Source organism: Schistocerca gregaria, chromosome 5, assembly GCF_023897955.1.
Source record: "Schistocerca gregaria isolate iqSchGreg1 chromosome 5, iqSchGreg1.2, whole genome shotgun sequence".
In the NCBI taxonomy this organism is placed as follows: domain Eukaryota; kingdom Metazoa; phylum Arthropoda; class Insecta; order Orthoptera; family Acrididae; genus Schistocerca; species Schistocerca gregaria.
The window spans coordinates 108382774-108402981 of NC_064924.1; the positions used below are offsets into that span (position 1 = coordinate 108382774).

General features: G+C 38.2%; 1 protein-coding gene across 1 annotated transcript in view; it reads left to right on the top strand.

Moving 5' to 3' along the window:
* LOC126272086 (hemicentin-1) overlaps window positions 1–20208 on the top strand; it is a 1030571-nt gene that overhangs the window by 961303 nt on the left and 49060 nt on the right. Inside the window, exons 17-18 of the mRNA XM_049974649.1 lie at window positions 13584–13987; window positions 14237–14308. Coding sequence (XP_049830606.1) covers window positions 13584–13987; window positions 14237–14308 — 476 coding nt within the window. The remainder of the gene's footprint in view (window positions 1–13583; window positions 13988–14236; window positions 14309–20208) is intronic.

Here is a 20208-nt window from a genome sequence, read left to right on the forward strand (position 1 = left end):
GCTAAGCTGAATAACTGCTCGCATAAGGGCTAGAAGTGGACCAACTCATTATTGACTTCCTCAATTTATGAAGCTCTTTCTCTTGAATAAATCATGCATTTTTTCTAAAACTATAATCATTTGTTTGAGGATATGATACCCATTTTTTGAACTATGTGTTGGTCACAAACTGGTCATGGAGTCTGTGGATTGTCCATCGTGTGGCACCCATCGTTATTTTTCAGGCCCAGTCCACACCCCCCATGATATCACTGTTATCCTTCTCTCTAAGATCCAACATGTTGATTGAAGTTTCCATCAAGGGTAATAGGCAAATACTGGGGAATTGTTTGAAGATGAGCATCAAGACTTTTCCAGAATTCAATCTTTTCATCTCCTGTGCATCCAGTTTAAGGGTAGCAAAATATGGCGTTTCAAAAAATGGTATTTCACATTTTAATCTTGTTTCTAACTTCAGAAATGATCTTTTGTAACAGTTAAATTATTCATCTGGAGGGATGTATCATTTTCCCAGCCTTCAGTAGCATATTCAAACTATGTACCTTTCAAGTAATATAAAACACTTAAATGTATGTTAATTTAGAAGTGAAGTAGTACTGAAAAATGTACATTTGCAGGGGGACTTTAAAAACCAAAGTTATATAATATTACAGCAGGGCAAGTAACTTTTATTGACTGCTGCACTACACTTCAAAGTAACACAGATACATCATACCAATTTCAACAATAACACATGTCTCTGTAAACAACAGTCAGAACATTCTACCAGATGTTCAGTGGATTTATAACTACAAATCCAATCCTTGTTCACAGAGCCACCCAAAAACAACTGTGTGAACATCCCCATAATTGGAAAATGACTTCACCTTTCATTTGCTGCAAATCAGTTCCTCAGTTATGTGCAGACTGTCATCTGTGGTTGATATCTGTAGCCTTCCTCCCTTTCCTCAGTTCACTTGCACGGATGTTCCCTAATCATACTGTAATCATCTACATCTACGTGATTGGTTGGTTGATTTGGTGTAAGTGACCAAACAGTGAGGTCACCGGTCCCATCAGATTAGGGAAAAGTTCGTCATGCACTTTCAAAGGAACCATCCCAGCATTTGCATGAAGCAATTTAAGGAAATCACGGAAAGCCTAAATCAGATGGCCAGATGCGGGTCTGAACCGTCAGCCTCCCAAATGCTAGTCTAGTGTGCTAACCACTGCACCACCTCGTTCAGTTGTCTGTGGATACTCTGCAAATTAAACTTAAATACCTGGCAGAGGGTGAAGACTTTTAATCATCCAACAATTAATTGGAAAAATCATATTTTTGGTAGTGGTGGGCATGATAAGACATCATGTGGAACTTTACTAATTGCTTTCTCTGTAAACTACCTAGAATAGATTGTTAGGAACCAAACTCATCACGGAAAAATATTGGATCTAATGGCAACAAATAGACCTGATGCCTTGAGGATTTTCACATCGAAATTGATATCAGTGACCATGATGCAGTTGTGGCAACAATGGTTACCAAAGCACAAAGTACAACTAAATCAAGAAAAGATATATATGTTTGATAAACTAGATAAAAATTCAGTAGTGTCATATCTCAATGGGGAACTCGAGATTTTCAGCACAGGTTAGGAGCAAATACAGGAACTATGACACAAGTTTCAAAGGATGGTTGACAACACACTGGATAGATATTTACCCAGTAGAACAGTTCACAGTAGGAGGGAACCTCCATAGCACAAAGTCATTGCAAAGAAATTTCTAAAGAAACAGAGATTACTGCGTACTTGGTGTAAAACAAAGTGTAGGGCCATAAGTAGATACTGAATGAAATGTGTTTGACTGTCAAAAGAGGAATGTGTGATGCCTTCAGTAACTACTGTAGCAGAAGTGATCTTTTGCAGAACTCAAATAAATTCTGGTTGTATTTAAAGTTAGTGTCCAGTCCCTAGCAAATGAGGCAGGAACTGAATTTGAGTCCACTAAAGCAAAAGCTGAAATGCTTAATTCTGTTTTCAAATGTTCCTTTACAAAGGAAACTCCAGGAAAATTAAAACTAAAATAAGCTAAACTCCTCCCTAACAGGCCACGAAGACCCATTGGTGCCGAACAGCCACAGTGTCATCCTCAGCTCACAGATTACACTGGATACGGATATGGAGGGTCACATGCTAAGCACACGGCTCTCCTAGCTGTATGTCAGTTTATGAGACGAGAGCTACTACTTCTCAATCAAGTAGCTCCCCAGTTTGCTTCACAAGGGCTGAGTGCAACCTGCTTGCCAACAGTGCTTGGCACAATGGATGGTCACCCATCCAGGTGCTAGCTCAGCTCAACAGTGCTTGACTTCAGTGATCTGACAGGAATTGATGTGACCATTGTGGCACAGCCATTGGCCATCCAGGACAAATGCTACAAATTAATCTTTGTACCACTGAAAAGATGGATAAAATAAGCATTAATGTGAGTGGTGTTGAGAAACAGCTGAAATCATTGAAACTATACAAAGCTCCAGGCGCCGATGGTATCCCTGTGAGATTCTATACTGAATTTGTTGCTGAGTTCACCTCTCTTCTAACTATAATCTATCATAGATCCCTCAAACAAAAAACCATGCCCAGTTATTGGCAAAAGTCCAGGTCACACCTGCCTACAAGAAGGGTAGTAAAAGTGATCCACAAAACTACTGTCCAATGTCCCTGGCATCGATTTGTTGTAGAATCTTAGAACACATTCTGAACTCAGACATAATGAGGTATCTTGAACAGAACAACCTCCTTGATGCCAGTCAGTGTGGATTTTGTAAACATCAATCAAGTGAATCCCAACTTGTACTTTTCTCAGATGACATGTTGAAAGGTTTGGATCAAGGCAACAAGGTAGATGCAGTGTTTCTTAATTTCCGAGAAGCATATGACTCAGTACCACACCGACACTTATTGTCAGTAGGTTGATCAGATGGGTATGAAGCAAAATTTGTTGCTGTATTGAGGACATTTTGGTAGGAATGACATAGAATGTTACCTGGGATCAAGATTCATCGTCAGATGTAGAAGTAACTTCAGGTGTACGCCAGAGAACCTTGATTTTCATGTTTTGTATCAATGAAAAAATGTTCAAATGTGTGTGAAATCTTATGGAACTTAGCTGCTAAGGTCATCAGTCCCTAAGCTTACACACTACTTAACCTAAATTATACTAAGGGCAAACACACACACCCATGCCCGAGGGAGGACTGGAACCTCTGCCGGGACCCGCTTCACAGTCCATGACTGCACCACCATAGACCACTCGGCTAATCCCGTGTGGCTTTATCAATGATCTTGCAGCCAATATTATTGGTAAAATCAGGTTTTTTGCAGGTGGTGCAGTTATCTATAATGAAGTAATATCTGAGAGAAGCTGCATAAATATTCATTCAGATGGTGATAAGATTTCAATGTGGTGCAGAGATTGGCAACTTGCTGCTCTAAATGTTCAAAAATGTAAAATTTTGCAGTTCACAAAACAAAACAAATGTAGTATCCTATGACTATAATATCAGTGAGTCACTGTTGGAATCAGCCAACTCATACAAATACCTGGGGGTGTAACATTTTTTAGGGATATAAAATAGAATGATCACATAGGTTCAGTCGTGGGTAAAGCAGTGGGTAGACTTCAGTTGACTGATACAATACTGGGGAAGTGCAATTGGGCTACAAAAGAGATTGCTTACAACTCACTCGTTTATGCTCACATAGAGGATTGTGAGGATAAGATTAGAATGATCACTGCATGCACAGAGACATTCATGGAATCATTCTTCCTGTGTTCCATATGTGAAACCCTAATAACTGGTACAATGGGATGTACCCTCTGCCATGCACCTCATGGTGGTTTGGAGAGTACAGATGTAGATGTAAATCACCATTGCCCAAGTCTTTGCAGAGTGGTCAAATTGTTGGCACCATTTCATTATGGCTGGCCACAACACTGCATTTGGTCTATATAGTGCCAGAATTCCTTGGTGAATGTGTGTCTAATTTAAACTTTTTACCTACAAAAATGGTATTGTCCCACATATGTAAACTTTGGAGTACATTTGCAGTCGCTGTGTCATTTCAATTGCACACTGTGATGAACCTTATCCATACCACAAAAGCACTGTTTTTGCACCAACCCCAGAATATGGATACTCTTCTGACAGTTCAACACTCATGATTTACAATGATATTATGTGACATGACATGTATAACTTACTTTCTGAAATCCCTATGTATGTACTTCATTTTATTAGCCATCATTGTATCCTCTCTTTACAGTTTATTTAATCCAGAATGAATCGTGTCAAATGACGGGGAATTAAAAGCCCTTCTGAATCCTATTTAAAGTGATATGAGTTCTGTAATATATGTTACTTGTAGGTCAAACAACTGTTTATTGTTTCTTAGATAATTTAAGGATTTTCTGTCTCTTGATATTCCAAAGCCCAAAAATTTATTTTTTGTAGCTGTGATGAAAAAGCTAAACTTGTCCTCCATCTGAAGGTTGGTTTGAACAACACAGTGCTTTGCTAAAATGGTTCCATTGGATATATGTTCTTGCCACCTTTTGACCATTGAACTGACAACCTGCCAGATGTGGGAGGGGGGCAGTGTACAGTTTAATGTAGTTCGTGAACCACGTGGTATGGTTTCAAAAAATTCATATTTCTACAAAATGCATAACTGTATACCTGTTGCTTATAACCATTCCTTCAGTCAAGCGATGGCTATGTTATGGAGCACTTTGTCATTAATTTGGTGTCTGCGATTGTTAACCAGTTTTCAGATATATTCACCTGGTTCAACCCAATTGTGTAGGAATCAAATGTTTTTGTGATCGTGCTGATTGATCTCTTTTGCTGGTGTAGGTAATACTGCAATAAAAGAAAAGTAATTCCTGTTTGATTATATGAAACATGAGCATGGATAAAGATTTGTATGTATTGTCAGCATTTTAGCATTGAATTAAATTATTTGTTTGAAAATATGAAATTGTACCCTGCGATGGAAAGATCTCGTGATTGTGATAGTACTTATAACAGTTTTATAATCTGACTTACTCCTGCATCCTGAATGTGGCCCTTTTTCTCATTAACTATAAATTTGTAGGTCTAACTGTGTAATTCTCATCTCTTAACTTAATGCCTCCTTGAAGTAAAAATATCATTTGCAAAGAGAGTAAACTGGGTAAAATTCTACCCCCTTGGACTATTTTGGTTCAGCTGAATGACAGTTTCTTCATGAAGGCTTTGCTTATGTAATAATTTATTACCTCAAGATTGTTTAAAATTTACAGTGTTCACACTGTTGGTTGCAGCAATTGATTGCCATCTACAGATGTGATTGATCTGCTAACCGTGTCATTATGATATATAGCAACTCCATTATGCATTCTGAATCCCATGAAGTCTTGTAAAATATGTGTATGAATTACACATCATTTCTTCACATAATAAAAGAAACTATTTTTTTTAAATGCTATGTTAATTTTTTCATTATTTTAAAAAGTTATACCTCTCTCAGAGTAACTCTCAAACCTAATGATAGGTAGGTAACAAAACAGTCAAAAAATGGTGTTTTGAAATATTTCACTTCATTATGTGTGCACCAGTGAATTGCATTTACCTTAACATGTCCAGGATCAGTGGTTTCCTTGTTAACTGACGTTGGACAACATCCACAAAATGACATTTAGGACAATATTTGACAAACAGAGCTCCTTGCCATCTGCATTCAGTCATAAACTTCTGAATATATATTTAAGACTTCTATTGTGTCAATTATATAAAGGAAAATTTGAATGCTGAAAGCCAAGATTCTGAATGGAGAATGTTGCTACAAATTTAGAGATCCATTCCATTTCTAACAGTAATTTAGACTCGCAGTTAATAGAAATGTCAGTAATTAAAGTAACCTGTTATTTTTAATAATATGTTCGGCTAAGTTCATTTAGTTCTGTTGAGTGGCTAAAAGAGTAAATGTCAGTCTACAATCCAAAGGTCTTGGCTTCATTCCTGTCAGTCCCAGGACTCTTTTTCTGTCATGTATCACATGTCTCACCTCTGGCAGTGATTTTCTTCCCTGTTGCTTATCATTTCTTTCATCTCTGCAATGATTTGATTAATGTGAAAAAAGTAAAGTTGTGCTATAATTCATAGCCCATATTAAATTGTAGGTCTTTCTGTAGCTGACATGAATGTCAGTTTGAAGGTTGGGTAAAGGCAGGGACATACCACCTCCAATAGGACCATATCTAGTGCAACAGTGCAGTATTCAAACCACCCCTTCAAGAACAGCTTTACCTTACGTAAAAATTAATTTAGATTTTTTACTACTGGTCATAAACTTAGCTTAGTAAGTGTTTCCATAGTTGAAAAACATTTTAGTAATTGCCCTTGCTATCTTTGTCAAATACTGCGTGTCATGTGTTTTGATATTCCCATTATCTGGATTCAAACTATACTATAAGGCTTGTTGTTTGTATTCCAGTCCAATGCTTGTTTCTGGCAACAACCCTTCCTGTATTGCATATGTTTTGCAATGCTGACAGAGCCATTCTTTGTAGTACTTGCATCCATGGCATTTTCCAACTCTCACAGAGCAGATGACCACCCAAAATCACAAGATTCACTTAATGTGAATCACTTATGCCTGTTTATTAGATTCAACTCCCTGATCTTGTCAGATTCCCCAATTATGGTATCTCAGAAACTTGTATCTCGAACCATGGTGCTCGTTTTGTCAAAGCTTATTTCATGATTCCACTCCTGACAATGCTCATCATTGCTTATTTGCTTGGCTGCATCAAGAAAATGTTCCTCACACCTCTCCTAATTGCTACACACATACAACTTGTCTCGGTATCACAGTTTTCTTGGGAGTCCAGACTTTAAGCATACCTAATCATCCGCAACACCTAATGAATACATCTAGGGCAATTTTGTGAAATTTAGAATAATCATCATGTGTAGATACCCTAAAGAAGTCTTCTGACAAAATCATTATAAACATTTTTTTAAAAATCCTCAAATAATGGAATACCGTTTTCTTCTCCACTTTCTGATTATATGAATACATGTCTGTTTGTATGTAATGTGGGAGTCCTGCTGCTTTGCAGTAATGAATGTAGTCACTTCTTCTTCTTCTTCTTCTTCTTGCAGTGATATCACATTGTATTCCTCTCCCAACACTGAAGCTCAGCATAGCAGTAAATGTTTAGAACAATTTTGCAGTTCTTTAGTTATTGAAATGAGGAAACCTTAAAACATTTCTTATGTAATTATAGCTATTGTACAACTTCAATTAAAAGGACATGTCCTGATTGTTGAACACTACAGTAAAAAATTGTGAAATAGAATTGCTGGCCAATACTTACCTCAGAGAAGAAATATTAGTATGGTACTACTGACTAACATGTACAGGGTGTAACAAAAAGGTATGGCCAAACTTTCAAAAAACATTCTGCACACATAGAGAAAGAAAATATATTATATGGACCTTGGTCTTTAAATGCTTTATTTCCATGTTAGAGCTTAGTTTCTACAAGTCTTCAATACATCAGTCGTGGGAAACAGACAGAAAAGAACATATCAGCACAGTATGAAACACTTTCCTAAATTAAGTGTTTTAAATGAGAACTCCACATCTTGATATACTTCCGTTACACCACACTGGAAACCCAGTCTGTGATGAACACTTGAACAGTTCATGCTATATGCTTGCACAGTCCTTGATGAACACTTAACAGATAATGCAATGTGCTTGATGCTAGTGGAGCAATGAGGTTAGTCACATGTCAGCACAAGCAAGGAAGTGAGTCATATTTCAACATTACCTTTGTTTCATTGGAACAACAAACACTGACAGTGAATCCAAGAATTACAACTTACTGTACATTATAACAAAATGTAACAATATTATGACAAGGAAAGTTGCCACTCACCATATAGTGAAGATGCTGAAGAGATAGGCATAACAAAAATATTGTCATAAGGAAAGCTTTTGGCACATAATGGCACATAAGGCCTTCATCAGAAGTAGAGGACAGACACACACACACACACACACACACACACACACACACACACACACACACATGACTGCAGTCGTTTGTTGCAGTCTCAGGCAACTGAAGCACACTGCGAGCAGCAGCCCCAGTGCATGATGGGAGTGGAAATTGGTGGAGGCTGGGACAGGGTGTGGTGGGGGGGGGGGGGGGGGGATATTAGGGTAAGGGTGGCAGACAGTGCAGTGCCACTGGAGGCATGCAGGGACGAAGTGGAGATAGGATTGTGTAACTTAAGTGCAGTTGGGCAGTTGGGAGGTTAGACAGAAGGCTGGAGGGGGGAGCAGTGGGAAAGAATAAATGTAAATGGACTGGGTGTGATGTTGGAATGAGGGCTGTATAGTGCTGAAATGGGAACAGGGAGGCTGTATGGGTGAGGACAATGACTAATGAAGATTGAGGACAGGAGGCTTACAGGAATGTAGGATATATTGCAGGAAAAGTTCCCAATTGTACAATTCAGAAAAGCTGATGTTGTTGGGAAGTAGCCATATGCCACAGTCTGTGAAGCAGTCATTGAAATGAAGGCTGTCATGTTTGGCAGCGTGCTCGGTAACCAGGTGGTCCACTTGGCCACAGTTTGTGAGTGGCCATTCATGCAGACAGACAGCTTATTGCTTATCATGCCCACATAGAATGCAGCTTAGCTTGTAACCAAATGTAACTAAGAGGATGTTTGGAACATTTCATAAAAGAAAGCATTTCATGTAATGCTGGTATGTTCTGATTCTAACTGTTTGCCTTGATTAATGTGATGATGAAAAGGAGTAAAAAATGAGCTCTAACATAGAAATAAAGCGTTTCCAGACCTTCGTCCACATAACACAATTTATTCCTCTGTGTCAGGAATGTTTCCTGGAAGTTTGTCCACACCAGTTTGTTACACTCTTTATAAAAGTACATGACACTTTTGAAATGGTGATTCTGTGATTGTTAGAATTTTTGTACACCCTCCAGCATAAGTAGAGACAAAATTTGATGTACCTCAGTGTGTGATGATATTAAATTAGTAGATAGTGGTAACTAATGGCATTGGGACAAAATATTAAATTCAGGTTGAGAAAAGCTAAAAACCAAGATAAGGGATTGTTATTAATATAGGTGAGAAACTGAAATCTCAGAAGAAAAGTAAATCCTGAAAGCATTGTGTGTATAACAGGAGAGAATGTCACTGTGGAAAGGAAAATGGAAAGCTGAATTATAGGAATGTAAAATTATGGGCAAAGAATCAGATGGATTTTTTATCAGGAAGTCCCATTAAGAGCTGTTGTGATGGTGAAGAGCATCATCAATTAAATATCAAAAAATAATTACATGAAGTGGTTGGAAATCATGATGAGAAATGGAAGATTTTTGACTTGTTGAGAGAATTCTGTAGGACTGTACTTTATCTGTAAAGAAGGCCATACGTAAGACTTTTTGTGTCTCATTCTTGGCTACTGTCCTCAGAAGGAAGAGATCAAAGTTATCCTGAAGCATGCTATTAAATTTTGTTGTTGTTGGATATAGGGAAATTGTGCTACTACAATTGCAACCAGCCAGAAATTTAGTATGAGAATGTTGCAAAGATGGTCAGGGAATGCAAATGGAAATATCAGAAGGAAGATGATGTTTATTCATCAAAATCTGTTTGAGGACATTTGTAAAGACAGACATGCAATCATTTTCAATTTATTGCATTCATTATTAGTACAGGAAACAAAGCAATATTCCCCCAACCATGTGCTGTACATGGGTTATATAGAAGAAATTTAGATGCAGAGGCCTTATGATCAAGGGAACGGCAATTGAAAGCTCAACCACAGTTTATGATATGCAGATGTAACCCAGAAATTGGCATTTCAGTTAAAAATGTGGTAGAAATAGATACTAGAGAGACAGAAAAGGTTTTGGGGAGGTGGAGGGTAGCTGTAGTGAAATTAAATTAAAAAGTTGAAAATGTGAGAAGAGGAGGAGTTTTGATGACAAGTAGGACAAACAGTTGTTAGCATTAGTTTACTCTTTTTAAAGTAGCACTGACCAAAACTCTATCACTATAACATTTTATGTCACATTTATGAGGTTCCAAACTATTTGAGCTCTGACACAAATACAGAATCATCTAGTAGAAGTTGCATATGCTCTTTAGAAGCTATGGTAATTTTATATGACACCTTGTTTCTTCATGATAAAGCAGTAATTGATTTAAATGGTGTAGTGACATACTTAACATTCATCTGCAGGGTTGGGTGGAAAGGGTGGGGGAGTATTAATGTTTACAATGCAAGGTTTGATTAGCAAGTTTTGTATTTACAACCGATGGAAGTATTACCAATTTACCACTCTGACAGTGTAAGATTGGACAGTATAAATCTTGTTGAGGAATGTAAGGAATAAACATTGAAAACAGGCTACCACTATGTGCCAAACTGATATTTATACCAGTCCCTGCCTTTTTCAGTAGTGTTCTTCCAGGTGGATGTTATCCAGACACATTCCACAAACTGATACAAAGCTCCTACTTGTCATATTTTTCCCTTTCCTTCTACACTGGATACAGTCTCCCACTAGTGCAGCATGATTGACATCTTTAGAATGGATGTGAGAGAAAGAACAGAGATGAAATTTCTTTCATATATGGCAGGGTGTTGCTGTGTTGATTAAGGCTTTGAACTGGCTCAGCCACTGAATCCAGATGTGTGCTAAAATTTGTATTAAGTTGTAGATGCAGTGACAATCAGTTTCCCTATTTCTATTGAACTTAATTTTATTCATTGCAGAATCTGTAGAATTTATTTTATGTAGTACCTTTCACATTTTTTTTTAAAAAAAAGAAGGGAAAGGAAAAGAGTCACTGTGCAGAATTATATCAGATTTCAGGGCAAAATAGTATGGAAGAAGGAGGAAATGATATGGAAACAAAAACAAATAAATAAACAAAAATTTTCCCATTAGATGGCATTGTAAGTGTCATAATGTAAATGGGTTTGGGTACAAATGATAAATGAATAGCAATCTGGAAGCTATGGTGTGAGTTGCACATGAAACTAACCGTACTATCCAATGTGCATGATTGAACAAGTTTGATGTTCAACAATTGTGACACTGTTAGTAATCCACCCACCACTTCAAGATCATACCACACTGGTTTTAAACTGTTCTGAGACCAAAAACCACATAAAAAGCAACAATGACATTGATTTTTAATTGGCCTGAGGCCAAAACTACATAAAAGGTAAGAATGAAATGGATTTTTAATTGTCCTGATGCCAAAAACCACGTAAAAGGCAGCAATGAAATAGGTTTTTCATTTTTGTGAGACTGGTGCAAGACGTGTTCAATATGCTGTCCACCATTTTCTGCCCACAAGTTGAAATCATGAAACAGTATCTTCCACATACAGTTGGTGTGTTTCAGGAGTCACATTCATCATGCATTGTGCAGTGCTTGCCTTCTGTTCAGCTATGTTTGTAATCAGAGCATAGACCACATCATCTTGCAGATAACCCAACAGTCAGAGGTCACACAGATTGCTATCAGATGATCTGGATGGCCAGGCTATGGAGAAATGATGGCTGATAATTCCATCATTTCCAAAATGCCTCTGCAGCATTGTTTCCATTGGCAGTGCAGTGTGTACAAGAGCACTGCCTTGCATAAAAATGACCCTAAGCACAAATGCATGCTGTTGAAGGGTTGGAATGACATCAGTGTGCAAAAGCCTCTCGTAGAGTTCACCAGTGACAGTACAGGTAACAGGGTACACAGGATCCATTTTCTCAAAGTATATGACCCTGCAATAAACGATACTGTCAATGCACACCACACAGTTACCTTTGCAGAATGAAGGGGTACTAGTAGATTTGCGGGTGGATTTTTCATTCTCCATATTCTGCAATTCTGTTTATTGACCTGTCCTTGTATATGGAAGTGGGCTTTGTCTGTACGCAGAGTGTTCCGTATCCATTCACCGTCCACCTTCAGGTGAGCAAAAAATTCTAGAGTAAATGTTTGTCTTGCTGGCAGGTCAGCATGAAGCAACTTCTGAGCATAGGTAATTTTGTATCAGTAGTAATGCAGGACGTTTCATAGAACTTTATCTGCCATGCTCACAGGCATGTCCAAAGTTTGAGCAATTCCCCATGCACTGCATGGGTGCACACCAACACTCAAGCCCTCCTGCAAAGCTGTAGTGACATTTTCTACTGGCGTTGGATCAATTTTTTTCCTCCCTCTGTCACATTTTACTTCAGAAGAGCTTGTATTTTCAAATTTTGTAATCATTTTACCCAGACTTCTGGCAAACATCAGTCCAACAGCTTTTTCCAGACCCTTGAGTGTCCAGAACTTTGCAGAGCTACTGGTCCACAGTCACTGTTCTTGTAAAAGAACTTTATTAGCAGCATGTGATCCTGTATTGAGAGAGTCAGTCTGAGCATCACCGATACAAACTGAGGAACATCCATGTACTGCACATATTTTATTCTGCTGCTTGCAGTGGCTATTCAGTAGAAAAATTGTGCATTACTAGTGTTTCTTTTTTTATCCCATAACTTTTTTCATTATAACTTGACATCATTCTGAGCAGTGGATCATTTTTTATAATCACTCTGTACATCAAAAGCAAAATTCACTGGTGAAAATTATAAAATATAAATTGTTAATATTGATGACAGGCACATATAAAAGTGCAAGAAACTGTCCTAAATTTTGGGACTTATAGTTCTTTTTTTTTAGTTAGTAAAGAGGAATAGGTTGCAGGAGAGGTAGAATGGAGAGGCTGCTCACTTAGAGTCCAGGATTTGTTGTGAAGATAAAAAGAGATAAAGATGAAAGGGAAGTTGTCAGAATGAGTAGGAGTCAAATATTGTACATTGCTAAGCACTGTGTGATCTTCAGTCCAGAGTATCTGTACAGATGTTCATCACGTAAAAAGAAGGGCAATATGATTAATTATGAATTTGTATGACTCACAAAAAGCTGTCTCAAAATTACTCAAAAACCTGACCTTCTAGATGCAAGAAGAACAATGCCCATAATGCTGTGAGAATCTATTTCAGAATTTCAAAAAGCAGTTTTCGGTGACAAATCAGGAAACATCCTTCAGCTTCCAGCAGGTGCAGAGAAGTATAAATAATCATTAATTGCATAGTCCACCCATCTTGAAGTGAGGAGAAACTGTAATATGTGCCACAATAAGGAGTATTCCTTGCCATTCGGTGTACAGTAATTTGTACCATATAGACACAGATGTAGAATCCATTAAGAATCTAAATGTTACATGGTATATAAAAGAGATTATTTTCAGTGGTCAAATTGTTAAACAGTTATGCTGAGCTTATCTATTTCCCATCACCAATCAAAAGCTTGTTTCCCTTTTAACAAGCATGACTGATACCATTTAGAATATGTGTTGATGCTTAACATTGTGACTGCATGCATAAAATGAATAATATGCATTAAATGCTGAGAGTTGTGCTAGCACTTTTTCCTTGTATATTGTGATACAGCCCAGATGGCAACGCAAGTGTAACACCATCTCAGAACCCAGCACGCCCAGTCCACAAGTGGCCACTACGTCCAGGGGTCCTAGTGCATGTGAACGGATCGCATAGTTTGAATTTTGGAAGATTGCATCAAACTACACATGACAGTGCTGCTAGCTCTAACACTCCAAATTACAATCTACCTTACTCAAGTAATACTATGCCAAAAAACTTAGCAGCAAGGAAGGAGCGTACAAAGAAGTGTACGCGCAAACTGAAACAGAGACGTGCAGTTAGTTTAAGTAGCCTACGCCATGATGACACTAACCAACACAGTAGAGCAAACAAAATAAGACAAATGTTTGTGAATGATGGTACAAAATACCATTGTGATACATTACCTGGCATCTTTCATGGAAAATCAGGAGGTAAGTGCTTCTGTCCATCATCATCACTTCTTTGTTATTTTCAAGCAGAAAAAAGTGCTTGTCTTATAATTTTTGTTTATTATTATAATAATTTCTAACTTCATTGCACTTTTTGTTGACTAATGAGTAGTTGTACTTACTACTTTTCAGTTACTCTTAGTAACAGCTTGTTTGTAATTTATGATTTTTAAGCTCTTACTATTTTATGTTTGTGTTTTGCATGGTTTGTATTTTATTTTATGCTTATAGTGGTGACTTTCAAGAAGTTAGAAGGCCCAATCAACTACAGCGTATCACGGAAACGAAAAAAACCTGGATCAGGTCAGTAGTTTTAGCAGCTGTAAAACTAGTAGGAAACTGACTGTGCATGACTGAAGACCATAGTCTATGCTACAGCGTATGAAGCACTGAAACTGAATAACTGTTATATCACCATGTGACAGTAAATGAACTATTACCAACAATTCCTATGAAAATTCCTCAGCACTGTGAATCACAGGAATAAATAAAAACTGAAAACAAAACCAAGTAACAACTGTTACATTATAGTTTTTCTGTTAATCATCATCTCCTGACTCTTTCTGTCCCTCACACTTCTTTCTGTCTTCCTCATTACTTTCTTTCCTTCTTTCTGACTATTCTACTGGCCTAAGAGAGCAATGTTGCTAACTCAGGCACCAGCTTGTACTCCCCTGTTCATGAGACCACTGAGCACACTTTATTAGCCTGCTCTTCTTCAAGAAACTACTTTAGTTCAGAAACAGTCATACAGCAAAAAGTCCAAGATCAAATTGAAAACAGAATTACAAGGTAGCAAAAGACCAGCATTAGGTGTAGTTTTAACTGTCAGCAACCACGTTGTGGAATCCTAATAGTCAGCTAAAGTATAATTTTAAAGTCAAAAATCAAAACAGTTTTGGTCACATAATAATATCTATTCCAATGGTGACCAGTTTCAGTCTGTTTGCCGATCATCTTCAGGCTATAAACTAATGGCGGCAGGTAGAGGCGATGAACAGAGTAGGTACCATTTGCTGAAAGAGGAACAACAATTGTTCTGTGGAGTATGAAGAACTGAAACTGAATAACTGTTGTATCACCACATGACAGTAAGTTATAAATAGTAATGAACATCTCTTACTGAAGTTCTTCAGCACTGTGAGTGACTGGAAGAAATAAAAACTGAAAACAAAACAAAGCCATACATGTTAAATGATATGTCTTTCAACAGGCTGTGCCTGAACTGTTCCCCAGCTCTACCTGCCACCATCATAGAATTGCCTGAAGAGAGTCTACAGATAGACTGATTACCATTTTAATAAACATTTTTATGCAATCAAAACTGTTTTAATTTTTAACTTTAAAATTTCACATTTAGATGACTGTTATTCCAATCATGTTTACAAGAAGTATAATTATCTAAAGTAAAATTTCTTCTTGAAGTATCTACAGCAAAAAAGTTTGGAAACTGCTGACACAACACTATTCAGTCCTTGAAACAAATAATGGAAGTTCCAGGTTGCAATATCGACAGTGAAGAAAAGGATAGATTGCTACTCACTGTAACAGTGACTCATTGAGTTGCAGGCAGGCACAAAACACACACACATTCACACAAGCAAGCACACCTCACACACATGACTGCTACCACCACCAGCTCCAACTGAAATTCCGGTCAGAACTGCTGGTGGTAGCAGTCATGTGTACGTGAGCTGTAATTGCTTGTGTGAATGTATGTGTGTGTTTCCTTTGTGGAAGAAAGCTTTCACCGAAAGCCATAATGTGTAACAGCCTTTTTATTGTGTCCTGTTGCAACTCAATGGATCGTCTTTACAGTGAGTAACAATCTATCCAATCATTAAAACAGTTTCTTCAGTAAAAAGAAAGAAATATATTGTTTCCACTGACTCATACTACATATAAATAGTTTGCTAGTTGTGCTATACAACTTTTAGAAAGATATCATCATTAATGTAGTTCCACTAACAACCGATTACCGATAACCATGTTATCATCCCTAGCTTTCATTACAATCAAGCTTGTGCACACTACAACATGGCCCTTTGATTGGTCATTTGTGTGGAATGAAATATAGAGAAGAAATAAAAATTTCACAGAAGCTCTCTTTTCCACTATACATACAATTTCTCGTGTTAAAATAATGGGAAGTCAAGGTAACAACTCATGTATTGTTGGATTGAGTAGTCTACGGGCACATATACAACGCAGAAAATATTGACGAAGTTGTGGAGATAGTTAATGTAACAAACAATACAGATGCATGGCTATAATGTTATGGCTGACTTAAGTTTTGCCAGCTGACTGGGGTGAGTGACTGTGTCAGGTGGAGGGGGTGAGATGACGTGATGAAGAAATGGGGAAGAGTAACTGCAGTTAGGATGTAGATGTAGCAAGGTAATGAACTAGCATTGTGGCACTGGTGTGCTCATCCTGGTATGGGCAGGGTGCATATAGTACATGATGAACTGAAGGAACAAGTGGGGATAGTATGAGAGAAAATTAGAAACATCCCTAATGTAACCCATTTCACCTGTCCCAAAGCGGTATTTCACGATTCATCCAATTTGTTTAATATCTTGGCCCATCATTTTGCCACACATACTCCCAACCTCTTTCCACAAGATTCTGATACAAGATCTGTCCTTTGCATCCTTGCAGCACATCATATTCTATTCCAGTCACAGACATTTCCTCCCATATCATAGGCATTGCCACCTTTGGAAATGAAATAGTTATGTGATTATTGCATGATCTTGTGTATATGGGAATCATCATGATCCATTTGTCCACCCAAACAAATTGCTTCTGCCAGATTGTTTCCGAAAGTTCCAAGTGGCAGAACATACTTCACCTTAATGGCCACTTTAGAACCCCTTACCCAAGGAGGACTGCAGTATCAGAACTGTAGTCAGTTGGCACATTGTAACCATGTATGTGTGTTTTATATTAGCAATGGAAAATGCAGTATGGAGTAACAACAATACGGAGGAGGCATTGCATCAGAGACAACAGACACAATGAAAGTAAAAAGAATTCTAGATATTTTCAACTATCAGAGAAAGTCCTTCACCAGACATAGGAAACTCACACACTTTCATACAAAAAAAGCAATTTTTGCTGAATTGGGTAGTGGGGGCACAGAAGAGACACGGCGTGGGTAAGGGCAAGAATAACAAGGTAAGGATGAGGGAAAATGCTTGTGCTGCCTTTGGGAGTACGAGGGAAGGGGACAGTGCTTGACTTCAGTGGCTGCTTCAGAGCTTGTACCATCTGGATTCTTGCCACCAACATGAGTTTACATCTTCTACCACCATGCCCTGCTATCCCTCCCCCTCCCTCCCTGCCTCATGCCTCTTCTGTACCCCACTACTCATGCCCTCTCTGTCCCCACTACCCACCCCAGCAAGGTCTGCTGCTTACCTCAGATGCAGCCACAGTCAGGCCCTAACACCCAAGAGGTCAAAGGCATATGCATGTAAATTATGCTTGTCTGAATGTATGTGGTTTTTCTGTCTCCGATGAAGGACTTAGCCCACTATCTGAATGTGTGTCTACTTTTTTTCATTGTGCCTGTCTGCACTCAACACCTCCTCTATGTGGTGAGTAGCAATCTATCCTTTCCATGTATTGTGTTTCTTCACAAATTAAGCAATGTTGTTGCTCATGTTTAAGTGCCTTGCTCAATGACTCAACTATATGGTGAGTGGTTATGATTACTCCTTCCATTATTGGTGTTCTACCCAGAATATTTCAGTAACATATCATTATGTTAAAACTGTTCATTTTCTAAAGTTTGCCCCACTTTTCTGAAATGTTGATTTTAGTTTTCTTAAGATTAAAGAATCTGTAGCTGAAGCCCACCTAGTTAGCCGTGCAGTCTAATGCACTGCTTTGCAGGCGGGTAGGCACAAATCTGCCCAGCAGGTTAGTGTCTAGGTCCGGTGTGCCGGCCAGTCTGTAGATGGTTTTTAAGGCGTTTTTCCATCTACCTCAGCGAATGTGGGCTGGTTCCCCTTATTCCGCCTCAGTTACATTATGTTGGCTATTGCTGTGCAAACACTTTTCCATCTACCTCAGCGAATGTGGGCTGGTTCCCCTTATTCCGCCTCAGTTACATTATGTCGGCTATTGCTGTGCAAACACTTTTTCCACTTATGCTTACACCATAATTACTCTACGTTCCTTGAGGGGGGGGGGGGGGGTCCATTGGGGGCCGAGCTGCAAAATAACCCTGGGTTTGGTGTGGGGTGGTGGTGGGATGAGTGGACTGCTGTAGCCTGTTGTTTGGTTGTGTACCACTGCGAGCTACAGCAGGACAGCAGGGACGAAGTCTGTCTGTCATTTCTGTCATTTCTAGGTCCCCAGTTCCATACAATACAATACAATACAATCTGTAGCTGAAACTAGCTGTGTACTGTCTCAATATTAGGACAAGGATAGACTGCTACTCACCTTAAAAATGACATCATGAGTTGCAGACAAGCACAACAAAAACTGTTACACACTATAGCTTTCGTGTGTTTTCTTTGCTAAAGAAGGTGTTGCCCAAATGCTATAACGTTTTAACAGTTTTATCGTTGTGCCTATCTGCAACTCAACAGGTCATCTTTATGGTGAATAGCAATCTATCCTTTTCCTAATAGTTTTGATATTCCAACCTGGTGTTTCCATAGGTACTGTCTCATTCATTTCGGAATGTAAATTTCCATAAGAATGTGGTATTTCCTTCTTTTTTGTTATAGTTTTTCCCCTGTGTTATTCTATGGCAAAATGTCATTGAGGGTTGTATTACCCTACTGAAATCATGTATTCATTACCAATATTCTTCCAAAATCCTGCAATACAAAATACTTAAATTCTTAGTTATAAGACCACAGCATTCTTCCTGAGTTATCTTATCATCCCACCATAGCATTAATACATTGGAAGTTAAACACATGGCTGAAAATTGTATGTTGCAGCTGGCATGTAGTTGCTGTAGAGGTGTGTTAAGTATGGTTAATTGTATAAATTTTGGACTTGTTCTTGTTTATTGTCACAGTTTTTCGAAATCTGTTACATTTTGTCCAAGTTTCATGTTTTATGCCTTTTGTCCTTAATTCTATTGATTATATATTGAGTTCCAGGAAATGAGAGTGGCTTAATCTCATTTTGCACACACAGAGCAGTTATTCAGAAAAAAATTATAAAATTATAAAAAAGACACATACTCAGCAGAATTTACTTGTCAATTGCACCACAATAACTGGAAGAATCATAAAAATTAATAGTTCAGGTACATTCAGTTCCCAAGACAGAATTATTGGATTTGAAAAAATATCAATATTGGTTTTCTTGGATATTTCCTACTTCTACTTTATATATTGACCAATAGAAGAGACAATTTGTTAAAATTTTGTATCCTATGTATGTACCAGGGGCACTAAATAAGTAATGCAACACTTTTTTCTCTGAAAGCAGGTTGTTTTTATTCATGATTCCGATACACCTGATATTCCCCACTCATTTGGTTATGAAACCCTATTTTTCAACTTAATCTCTATTCAATGTGACAACCTTATATGTCAATAAACTCCCCATCATCCATGTACTGCTTCCCATGGAGTGCATCCTTCATTGGGCTAGACAGGTAGAAGCTATTAGGTGAGAGGTCGGGGCTGTAGGGTGGATGAGAAAGAACAGTCCATCCAAGTTTTGTGAGCTTATCCTGGGTGCGGAGACTTGTGTGAAGCCTTGTGTTGTCATGGAGAAGGATAAGTTCATTTGCATTTTTGTGACGATGAACTTGCTGAAATTATTTCTTCAGTATTATGAGGGTATCAATACACTTCAGAGTTGTTTGTTGTACATGACGGAGGACATCAAAGAGAATAACACCTTCAGATTCCCAGGAGACTATCACCATGACTATACCAGCTGAGGGTGCAGCTTTGAAGTTTGTCTTTGGAGGGGAGTTGGTGTGGTGGCAATCCATGGATTGCTGTTTTGTTTCTGGTTCGAAGTGATGAACTCACATTTCAACACCTGTGGCTATGTTCATCAAAAATTGTTATGATCAGCCTCATAACACACAAGTAATTCCACACAGTTGGTTCTTTAGTTGCTCTTTATAGTCGTCTTGAGCACACATTTTTGAGTACACCAGCTGGTGGATGAGTGTGTCATCACTACCAACAGAGATGTCTAATTGAGCAGTGAGT